The following is a 12,354-nucleotide window of genomic DNA, read 5'->3' as shown; positions in this document are numbered from 1 at the left end:
GTTTCACTGGGCTGCTTCCCACCCCCCAAACTCCTTCTTCTTCTTCTTCTGTCGAGTTTATTGGCAGTTTACAAACCGGCACGGTGCATTACCGCCACCAATTGTTTGGGTTTAGAGCATTGATTCAAATCCCAGCCTGACCGGAAAATCACTTAAAGTCGCTTTGAGCATCTGATGCAGATGGAAAAGCGCTATATAAATGCAGTCCATTTACCATCACCATCTTTAAGAAAAGGTGCAGGAATTTGGGGAGGTGATGGTCTAGTGGTTAAGCACTGGGCTTCAGACCAAAGGATCCTCAGTTCAAACCCCAGTCTGACTGGGAAATCATTGACAGCACTTGGGCAAGGTCCTTAATCCCCTAGTTCAGGGGTGCCCAAGTTCGGTCCTCGAGACCTATGTTCCTGACACTCTTAGATGTCTCCCTGTTCCAACACACCTGAATCCAATGAAAGACTCGTTAGCAGGCTTTTAATGAGCCTATAGTGTATCCTTGCATGGCTGCACCCTGACATCGGTGTGTGAGGGTGAATGTGAGGCATAATTGAAAAGCACTTTGAGAGTCTGATGCAGATGGAAAAGCATTATATAAATGCAGTCCATTTAACTTGGTCCAAACCGGTAGCCTTATTCAAATTTAGGTTTTGGAGAGCCTTTAGGACAAATTCCTCAGGCTTTTGTTTGATGGAGAAATGGGTTCCAGACTGATGAACCTTTTCACAGTATTCATACAAGTCACTACACACATATTTATTTAAATATAGCATTAATGGAGTCTGACGGATGGAGTCTGATATTAATAGAAGTGTAGCAATAAGAGATGGGAGGAAGAAAAAAAAAAGTGGGGGGAATCCCTTACCAAAAAAATAGTACTGATAAGTATATAAAAAGTAAGCAGGAAGTATACTTGAAACATACTTGCATGTATTGCTTTGTGGTAAGGGATTTCACTGTATTCTATTCTATTGATTAACCCTGTTCCCTTTAAATATGCTATTACTTGCCTACAAGCAGGTGGTGTAAGTTTAGAAAAAGAAAGCAATCCCTCAAGCGTTAAACTGGTCTGTCCTAGCGCTAACTGGTCTGTCTGACGTCGTCTAATAGAATTCTTCACTGTTATATACAGTAGTGTTCAGAATAATAGTGCTATGTGACTAGAAAGATTAATCCAGGTTTTGACTATATTTCTTATTGTTACATGGGAAACAAGGTACCAGTAGATTCAGTAGATTCTCACAAATCCAACAAGACCAAGCATTCATGATATGCACACTCTTAAGGCTATGAAATTGGGCTATCAGTAAAAAAAAAAGAAAAGGGGGTGTTCACAATAATAGTAACATCTGCTGTTGACGCTACAAACTCAAAACGATTATGTTCAGACTGCTTTTTTAGCAATCATGTGAATCACTAAACTAGTATTTAGTTGTATAACCAGTTTTTCATGATGTCTTCACATCTGTGCAGCATTCATTTTGTTGGTTTGGAACCAAGATTTTGCTTGTTCACTAGTGTGCTTGGGGTCATTGTCTTGTTGAAACACCCATTTCAAGGGCATGTCCTCTTCAGCATAAGGCAACATGACCTCTTCAAGTATTTTGACATATCCAAACTGATTCATGATACCTGGTATGCAATATATAGGCCCAACACCATAGTAGAAGAAACATGCCCATATCATGATGCTTGCACCACCATGCTTCACTGTCTTCACTGTGAACTGTGGCTTGAATTCAGAGTTTGGGGGTCATCTCACAAACTGTCTGTGGCTCTTGGACCCAAAAGAACAATTTTACTCTCATCAGTCCACAAAATATTCCTCCATTTCTCTTTAGGCCAGTTGATGTGGTCTTTGGCAAATTGTAACCTCTTCTGCACATCTTTTATTTAACAGAGGGACATTGCAAGGGATTGTTGCAAATAAATTAGCTTCACACAGGTGTCTTCTGTCACAGCACTTACAGGTAACTCCAGACTGTCTTTGATCATCCTGGAGCTGATCAATGGGTGAGCCTTTGCCATTCTGGTTATTCTTCTGTCCATTTTGATGGTTGTTTTCCGTTTTCTTCCACGCGTCTGTTTTTTTTTGTCCATTTTAAAGCATTGGAGATCATTGTAGATGAACAGCCTATAATTTTTTGCACCTGCGTATAAGTTTTCCCCTCTCCAATCAACTTTTTAATCAAACTACGCTGTTCTTCAGAACAATGTCTTGAACGTCCCATTTTCCTCAGGCTTTCAAAAAGAAAAGCATGTTCAACAGGTGCTGGCTTCATCCTTAAATAGGGGACACCTGATTCACATCTGTTTGTTCCACAAAACTGACGAACTCACTGACTGAATGCCACACTACTATTATTGTGAACACCCCCTTTTCTACTTTTTTTTACTAATAGCCCAATTTCATAGCCTTAAGAGTGTGCATATCATGAATGCTTGGTCTTGTTGGATTTGTGAGAATCTACTGGTACCTTGTTTCCCATGTAACTAAGAAATAGACTCAAAACCTGATTAATCTTTTTAGTCACATAGCACTACTATTATTCTGAACACTACTGTATTTGACACTCCAGTAACACATGCTCAACCGTCTCCCTTCTGCTGCATCTCAAACACTGACAAGTTTCATGTTTTCCAATGATGTTGAAAGTATCATTTAAACCTGTCTGACCTATATTATAGTTGTGTGATTACTTCTTCTTCCCTGGGACTCCATCTCCCCTGTCTCCCTGATACATCCTCTCCCTGAATTTTATGTAAAAAACTGACCATTAGATTCCCTGTCCCATTGCTGCTGCCATGCTTTGTTGATTTCTGTTTTGATTTCATTAGTCGAAAAAAAAAAAAAAAATATATATATATATATATATATATATATATATATATAAACACATACACATGGCTAGTGTTGGAGTCACAGTTTTCTTAGGGAATAATGGAAAAATTGACTCAGACATGTACAAAAAAAGTGTTCATCAAGAAGAGTTCAAAGTTTATTGCATGTAAGAAACTTTCAGGCACTATTTAATCTAATAGTCCTTATTTTCAGCCTTTCAAAACAAAGAGCCAATTTTCACTGAAACCTGCTCCATGTATTTTAAAGATACCCTCTTTTGTTTTGTTATTTTTAATATACCATTAACTTTGTGGCAGCAGTAGTACTTTGTCAAGGTGATTTGGAACAAAAACATGCAGAATGTCGGCCCTCCGTGTGGTCCACCTGACGCTAACTTGCCGTCAGTCATATTCTCTTTCGACATCCACTTACACATGTGCATGGTGAAAACCTGAGCATCTAGAAAACTACTTACTTGTACTTCAGTACTCAATGAGGAGTGACAGTGTGTCAGAATTATTTAAATATGTCGCATGACCTAAACCAGAGTCGGTGCAAACACAAACACCCTAAAACACTATAATCCTTGAGACTTACATTTTACAATGCTGAGTATTTTCCAAAGACTTGCCAGAAATGTGTTCAAAAACACACTGAATTACAGTCTCCCCAGTCAGATGGCTGACAAAGAGCCAAAAACACAATTTTAAGGACTGCCCGCGTAACATCCAGCTTCATTTATTCTTCACCTCTAGTCCTTTCTCTGCTCTGAGGGCCTGGCTGCTGGAGGAGATGAAGTTGACCCAGTGCTTCAGGTCTTCTGGAAACTCAGGACACTCCACCTGCAATGACATCACCATCAGACAAACTGTTCCCTCTCCATTAGCAAATCTGCTATCACCACCCCCCCATCAAGGAGGTTGATTTGAGTGGCAGCAGGATATACCCAAAGGGCTTGAACAAATTTAAATATGTTCTAGGATCAAGAGGCGGATATGCTTTTGATAGTTGATCCCAATTCCTTTGATTCTGTAATTAGAACAAAAGTTGCTGACTGTCAATCAGCAATCAGGATTATCAATCTCAATGCAAAATTAAGCTCTGATGGAGGGATGTGCCCTGAGTTCGTTTCTAGTACAACCTCTGGCAAAAAATATGGAATCAGCGGCCTCGGAGGATGTTCATTCAGTTGTTTAATTTTGTAGAAAAAAAAGCAGATCACAGACATGACACAAAACTAAAGTCATTTCAAATGGCAACTTTATGGCTTTAAGAAACCAGGAAAAAAAAAATTGTGGCAGTCAGTAACGGTTACTTTTTTAGACCAAGCAGAGGGAAAAAAATATGGAATCACTCAATTCTGAGGAAAAAATTATGGAATCATGAAAAACAAAAGAACGCTCCAACACATCACTAGTATTTTGTTGCACCACCTCTGGCTTTTATAACAGCTTGCAGTCTCTGAGGCATGGACTTAATGAGTGACAAACAGTACTCTTCATCAATCTGGCTCCAACTTTCTCTGATTGCTGTTGCCAAATCAGCTTTGCAGGTTGGAGCCTTGTCATGGACCATTTTCTTCAACTTCCACCAAAGATTTTTAATTGGATTAAGATCCGGACTATTTGCAGGCCATGACAATGACCCTATGTGTCTTTTTGCAAGGAATGTTTTCACAGTTTTTGCTCTATGGCAAGATGCATTATCATCTTGAAAAATGATTTCATCATCCCCAAACATCCTTTCAATTGATGGGATAAGAAAAGTGTCCAAAATATCAACGTAAACTTGTGCATTTATTGATGATGTAATGATAGCCATCTCCCCAGTGCCTTTACCTGACATGCAGCCCCATATCATCAATGACTGGAAATTTACATGTTCTCTTCAGGCAGTCATCTTTATAAATCTCATTGGAACGGCACCAAACAAAAGTTCCAGCATCATCACCTTGCCCAATGCAGAGTCGAGATTCATCACTGAATATGACTTTCATCCACAGTCCACGATTGCTTTTCCTTAGCCCATTGTAACCTTGCTTTTTTCTGTTTAGGTGTTAATGATGGCTTTCGTTTAGCTTTTCTGTATGTAAATCCCATTTCCTTTAGGCGGTTTCTTACAGTTCGGTCACAGACGTTGACTCCAGTTTCCTCCCATTCGTTCCTCATTTGTTTTGTTGTGCATTTTCGATTTTTGAGACATATTGCTTTAAGTTTTCTGTCTTGACGCTTTGATGTCTTCCTTGGTCTACCAGTATGTTTGCCTTTAACAACCTTCCCAAGTTGTTTGTATTTGGTCCAGAGTTTAGACACAGCTGACTGTGAACAACCAACATCTTTTGCAACACTGTGTGATGATTTACCCTGTTTTAAGAGTTTGATAATCCTCTCCTTTGTTTCAATTGACATCTCTCGTGTTGGAGCCATGATTCATGTCAGTCCACTTGGTGCAACAGCTCTCCAAGGTGTGATCACTCCTTTTTAGATGCAGACTAACGAGCAGATCTGATTTGATACAGGTGTTAGTTTTGGGGATAAAAATTTACAGGGTGATTCCATAATTTATTCCTCAGAATTGAGTGAGTCCATATTTTTTTCCCTCTGCTTGGTCTAAAAAAGTAATCGTTACTGACTGCCACAATTTTTTTTCTTGATATTTTATAGTGTTTCTTAAAGCCAGAAAGTTGCCATTTGAAATGACTTTAGTTTTGCGTCATGTCTGTGATCTGCTTTTTTTCTACAAAATTAAACAACTGAATGAATATCCTCCAAGGCCGGTGATTCCATAATTTTTGCCAGGGGTTGTATCAGTAGGCGGTGAAGACATGTGTTCACTATATACAGTATTACAGCATTCCACTGTGAAAAACTTTCAGCCACCCTACTATGCTGATTAAAATGTCATTTTTTCTTTTCTCACTAATTTGTCAATTGAAAATGAAATTTCAAATACCCCCAAAATTTATATTCAACAAATGCTCCCCCTTCCCCCCCCACACATATTTTTCTCCACAAAAGAAATTAATCAGCTAAACCTTATTTTCAAAGACCACTCGATCAGGAAATGATGCGAAAACATGACTAAATACAACCCAATTTTCTTATAAGTTTCAGAAAATGTAGTTTTATCACCTAAAAGAAATTCATTTTAAGGGGAAAATGATCTCACATTTTACTTATTTGATCCAAAAAAAGATGGCTTAAAAGTGTTAATTTTAGATACGTTTGCAGCTTTTCAATATAAAAAAAAGTCATGTTTTAATCATATTCTGCACATGCTTTTAAAACTGTCTTTTGTTTATATACACTCACCACTTTATTAGGCACACCTTGCTAATACTGGGTTAGACCCCCTCTTGCCTTCATAACTGCCTTAATTCTTTGTGGCACAGATTCAACAAGGCGTTGGTCCATAGTGACATGATGGCATTACGCAATCACTCATATAACCAGTCTTCCCATTCTCCTCTGACCTCAACAAGGCAATTTTCATCCACACAACTGTCGCTCACTGAATATTTTCTCTTCTTTGAATCATTCTCTGTAAACTCTAGAGATTGTTGTGCGTGAAAATCCCAGTAGATCAGCAGTTTCTGAAATACTCAGACCAGCCTGCCTGGCACCAATAACCATGCCACGTTCAAAGTAATTTAAATCCTCATTCTTTCCCATTCTGATGCTCGCTTTGAACTTCAGCAAGTCATCTTCACCACGTTTTCGTAGATGACTGAAATGTATCAAGTTGCTGCCATGTGATTGGCTGATTAGCTATTTATGTTAACAAGCAATTGAACACGTGTACCTAATAAAATGGCCGGTGAGTGTATATGTTGTAGTCTTACACACCTCTCTGCAGCTTCTCTCCCCCTGCCATCCCCTCATTACCCCATCCCCGTAGAGATGGTGCCTGCTCCCAGACCATCAATAACCAGCAAAAATCTATTTAAGCATAAAAATTCAAAAAGAAAAAATAATATAGCACCTTCAACTGCACCACAGACTAAAACAGTTAAATGTGGTCTATTAAACATTAGGCCTCTCTCTTCTAAGTCCCTGTTAGTAAATGATATAATAATTGATCAACATATTGATTTATTCTGCCTTACAGAAACCTGGTTACAGCAGGATGAATATGTTAGTTTAAATGAGTCAACACCCCCGAGTCACACTAACTGCCAGAATGCTCGTAGCACGGGCCGAGGCAGAGGATTAGCAGCAATCTTCCATTCCAGCTTATTAATTAATCAAAAACCCAGACAGAGCTTTAATTCAAAGCTTGACTCTTAGTCTTGTCCATCCAAATTGGAAGTCCCAAAAACCAGTTTTGTTATTATCTATCGTCCACCTGGTCGTTACTGTGAGTTTCTCTGTGAATTTTCAGACCTTTTGTCTGACTTAGTGCTTAGCTCAGATAATTATAGTGGGCGATTTTAACATCCTTCAGATGCTGAGAATGACAGCCTCAACACTGCATTTAATCTATTATTAGACTCAATTGGCTTTGCTCAAAATGTAAATGAGTCCACCCACCACTTTAATCATATCTTAGATCTTGTTCTGACTTATGGTATGGAAATTGAAGACTTAACAGTATTCCCTGAAAACTCCCTTCTGTCTGATCATTTCTTAATAACATTTACATTTACTCTGATGGACTACCCAGCAGTGGGGAATAAGTTTCATTACACTAGAAGTCTTTCAGAAAGCGCTGTAACTAGGTTTAAGGATATGATTCCTTCTTTATGTTCTCTAATGCCATATACCAACACAGTGCAGAGTAGCTACCTAAACTCTGTAAGTGAGATAGAGTATCTCGTCAATAGTTTTATATCCTCATTGAAGACAACTTTGGATGCTGTAGCTCCTCTGAAAAAGAGAGCTTTAAATCAGAAGTGCCTGACTCCATGGTATAACTCACAAACTCGCAGCTTAAAGCAGATAACCCGTAAGTTGGAGAGGAAATGGCATCTCACTAATTTAGAAGATCTTCACTTAGCCTGGAAAAACAGTCTGTTGCTCTATAAAAAAAGCCCTCCATAAAGCTAGGACATGTTACTACTCATCACTAATTGAAGAAAATAAGAACAACCCCAGGTTTCTTTTCAGCACTGTAGCCAGGCTGACAAAGAGTCAGAGCTCTATTGAGCAGAGTATTCCTTTAACTTTAACTAGTAATGACTTCATGAATTTCTTTGCTAATAAAATTTTAACTATTAGAGAAAAAAATACTCATAACCATCCCAAAGACGTATCATTATCTTTGGCTGCTTTCAGTGATGCCGGTATTTGGTTAGACTCTTTCTCTCCGATTGTACTGTCTGAGTTATTTTCATTAGTTACTTCCTCCAAACCATCAACATGTCTATTAGACCCCATTCCTACCAGGCTGCTCAAGGAAGCCCTACCATTATTTAATGCTTTGATCTTAAATATGATCAATCTATCTTTACTAGTTGGCTATGTACCACAGGCTTTTAAGGTGGCAGTAATTAAACCATTACTTAAAAAGCCATCACTTGACCCAGCTATCTTAGCTAATTATAGGCCAATCTCCAACCTTCCTTTTCTCTCAAAAATTCTTGAAAGGGTAGTTGTAAAACAGCTAACTGATCATCTGCAGAGGAATGGTCTATTTGAAGAGTTTCAGTCAGGTTGTAGAATTCATCATAGTACAGAAACAGCATTAGTGAAGGTTACAAATGATCTTCTTATGGCCTCAGACAGTGGACTTATCTCTGTGCTTGTTCTGTTAGACCTCAGTGCTGCTTTTGATACTGTTGACCATAAAATTTTATTACAGAGATTAGAGCATGCCATAGGTATTAAAGGCACTGTGCTGCGGTGGTTTGAATCATATTTATCTAATAGATTACAATTTGTTCATGTAAATGGGGAATCTTCTTCACAGACTAAGGTTAATTATGGAGTTCCACAAGGTTCTGTGCTAGGACCAATTTTATTCACTTTATACATGCTTCCCTTAGGCAGTATTATTAGACGGCATTGCTTAAATTTTCATTGTTACGCAGATGATACCCAGCTTTATCTATCCATGAAGCCAGAGGACACACACCAATTAGCTAAACTACAGGATTGTCTTACAGACATAAAGACATGGATGACCTCTAATTTCCTGCTTTTAAACTCAGATAAAACTGAAGTTATTGTACTTGGCCCCACAAATCTTAGAAACATGGTGTATAACCAGATCCTTACTCTGGATGGCATTACCCTGACCTCTAGTAATACTGTGAGAAATCTTGGAGTCATTTTTGATCAGGATATGTCATTCAATGCGCATATTAAACAAATATGTAGGACTGCTTTTTTGCATTTACGCAATATCTCTAAAATTAGAAAGGTCTTGTCTCAGAGTGATGCTGAAAAACTAATTCATGCATTTATTTCCTCTAGGCTGGACTACTGTAATTCATTATTATCAGGTTGTCCTAAAAGTTCCCTGAAAAGCCTTCAGTTAATACAAAATGCTGCAGCTAGAGTACTAACGGGGACTAGAAGGAGAGAGCATATCTCACCCATATTGGCCTCTCTTCATTGGCTTCCTGTTAATTCTAGAATAGAATTTAAAATTCTTCTCCTTACTTATAAGGTTTTGAATAATCAGGTCCCATCTTATCTTAGGGACCTCTTAGTACCATATCAGCCCAATAGAGCACTTCGCTCTCAGACTGCAGGCTTACTTGTAGTTCCTAGGGTTTGTAAGAGTAGAATGGGAGGCAGAGCCTTCAGCTTTCAGGCTCCTCTCCTGTGGAACCAGCTCCAAATTCAGATCAGGGAGACAGACACCCTCTCTACTTTTAAGATTAGGCTTAAAACATTCCTTTTTGCTAAAGCTTATAGTTAGGGCTGGATCAGGTGACCCTGAACCATCCCTTAGTTATGCTGCTATAGACTTAGACTGCTGGGGGGTTCCCATGATGCACTGAGTGTTTCTTTCTCTTTTTGCTCTGTATGCACCACTCTGCATTTAATCATTAGTGATTGATCTCTGCTCCCCTCCACAGCATGTCTTTTTCCTGGTTCTCTCCCTCAGCCCCAACCAGTCCCAGCAGAAGACTGCCCCTCCCTGAGCCTGGTTCTGCTGGAGGTTTCTTCCTGTTAAAAGGGAGTTTTTCCTTCCCACTGTCGCCAAGTGCTTGCTCTCAGGGGGTCGTTTTGACCGTTGGGGTTTTTACATAATTATTGTATGGCCTTGCCTTACAATATAAAGCGCCTTGGGGCAACTGTTTGTTGTGATTTGGCGCTACATAAATAAAATTGATTGATTGATTGATTGATATGAACTGTGTGTCTGTAATTCAATTCAGACTTCCATTAAGTCAGACTGTGACACATTTGCTCACACTAATGACTGTGAATACATTGGACGACTGTCCACTCAAAGGTCTTCCTCCTTACCTTCCTCTTACATAGATGCTGCATGATCTTATCCGGGCTGCTGAGTATGACGCTCTGCTTGCAGTACATGACAGCACACACTAATCCGTCTTTTCTTGACACAAATCTCTGCTCCAGGAAAAAGGCTTTGTCATCCCAAGAGACAATCCGACTCCGCAGCTCATAACCCTCACCTATATAAAGAGCCCTGCGGTAACGGATGGTGGTAGCACCCACCACCATGGTAGCACCAAGAGCTCGCAAGGCCTTGAACACACCATTTCGCATGTACAACGAGAAGCGGGCAAAGTCACACTCCCGGAGGTAACGAGCATTGTTCATATGGCACATGTCGATATCGTTTAGAAGGACCCGCCCTCTCAGGATCTGCTCTGCTGTGACATCCCAGACAGGAGGCTGGAACCAGGCTCGGACAAGCACCGCTGCTACCCGCAGGAAGTACCACACATCCAGACAACAGAAGAGAGCCAGCAAGCCGGTCAGCACCCCCAGCACGAAACCCATCTCTTCTGGGTGAAGGACAGAAATGGAAGGTTACTACAATGTGGGAAAAGTAGCATAGTGGGCATATTAGTGTAGAGTGGGATCATAAAATTTCCACAAGTTACGCTGTAAAAACTACTGTACATTCAGCTCTGACAGATACAGGTGAATCTCCAATTTGGAGTCATGTTGTCAACATTTAAATCAATAATATGCAGTTATTCCTTTATATTTTAAAGAAGAACACTGGCACAGTGGGGCATGTCTAGGGTTACTGACAAGGTTGGGTAGGATTACTTTGAAAGAATACATGTGGATTACATGTATGTATGTACATACATTTGGATTACTTGTAAACTGATTACATTTCAAAGTAATCCTACCCAACCTTGGTTACTGAGGTGGGCACATGCAAAGCAGGCTTCATGCTTCCTAATTATTTATGAAGCTACAGGCCTGTTTCCACTGCAGGAACTTTTGGTGTGAAGCCCATTGCTGTGGGGGTCAAAATGTCAAATGGTAAAGATCACTTTGTAGAAATCTCATTGAGCACAGTAACTTCTTGTTATAACTACCCAATTGTTCACAAACGTGGCATGTGTGATGGGCATGCTGACACTAAGAAGTCTGTTGATTTTGGGGTCAAAAGGCGAAGGTCACTGGAGCATACTTCGTAAAAAAAAAATCTTTTTAGCACAGTAAACTGCCCAATTCCACCCAACTTGGAATATGCATTATGCAAAATGACCCAAAGCTCAAAACCACTGATCCACACTTGGTAAAAGCCTTATATAGAAAAGCATCACTTAATGGCAATTTTAACGTTTGCTCAGGGTGCCGTGGGTTCCTGTAGACTATGTGCTTGTTTTAAGTTTTCTGTACTTTCTGTGCATATTTTCTGACATGGTAGAAAAACTAGTTTGTGACAGATTCCCATATTTGACCCACTGGCATGTGAAACTGATACTGGCAGAGCACCAAGTTGAATTATGGCTTATTGCTCCATAAATTAACCAGATTGTCACGGAGAGTGTGTTGCTGTCATCTGATTTTATTTCAATGAGAGTTACTGTTTCGGGTCTTCATGAAGCTATATTTCAGGTTCAGCAGGTTTCATGAAGCTGTATCAGGTTCAGCAGGACAAACAGCTTCTTCCCCCCAGCACGGGTTTGTATTTAATTCATAAAAACGTACAAACAAAAGCGTTTTTGAAAAATACTAAAATATTTCATAAAAAAAAAAAAAGCTGATGTGATTTTAAAGAGCTGCGCTACAAGTCTCACCATAAATTACTGTTTACGCGTCAGAAATGTTATAAACTCGCGTAAACACACACTTTATAGCAACTGCGCATGAACAGAATATAAAACACTTCTGGCTGAAGTTTTCATCGACGACTCCGTTTACTCACCTCCTGCTGTCCACATACTTTTACTCACAAAGTGCCTAAAGCTGTTAAATAAATTAGACAACAGCAGAACAGGAGCAGGAACTGACGTCTGTTACTTTCAAAATAAAAGCACGCATATGGGCTTTTTCGGTGTTTTAAATTGAGAACAAAATTAGATTCGGGTAGAGAAGATAAGATACTGTTTAAAAAAACAGTTTATGTCGATC

General features: G+C 39.4%; 1 protein-coding gene across 2 annotated transcripts; it reads right to left on the bottom strand.

Moving 5' to 3' along the window:
- Window positions 1-2,986: 2,986 nt before the first annotated feature.
- On the bottom strand, window positions 2,987-12,354 carry LOC117521494 (protein THEM6-like). 2 transcript variants are annotated; one of them, XM_034182799.1, is made up of 3 exons: window positions 12,149-12,354; window positions 10,255-10,763; window positions 2,987-3,678 (listed from the first exon to the last, which is right to left on the bottom strand). In XM_034182799.1, the coding sequence occupies exons 1-3, from the start codon at window positions 12,162-12,164 to the stop codon at window positions 3,571-3,573; spliced, it is 633 nt and encodes a 210-aa protein (XP_034038690.1). In that variant the 5' UTR covers window positions 12,165-12,354; the 3' UTR covers window positions 2,987-3,570. The 2 variants fall into 2 exon arrangements, with proteins under 2 accessions (XP_034038690.1, XP_034038691.1); XM_034182800.1 differs by having other exon boundaries at window positions 10,255-10,760.

This window comes from Thalassophryne amazonica, chromosome 12, assembly GCF_902500255.1.
Source record: "Thalassophryne amazonica chromosome 12, fThaAma1.1, whole genome shotgun sequence".
Classification (NCBI taxonomy): domain Eukaryota; kingdom Metazoa; phylum Chordata; class Actinopteri; order Batrachoidiformes; family Batrachoididae; genus Thalassophryne; species Thalassophryne amazonica.
Note: the sequence above shows the minus strand (reverse complement) of the source record. Positions and strands in the feature narration are given on the sequence as shown.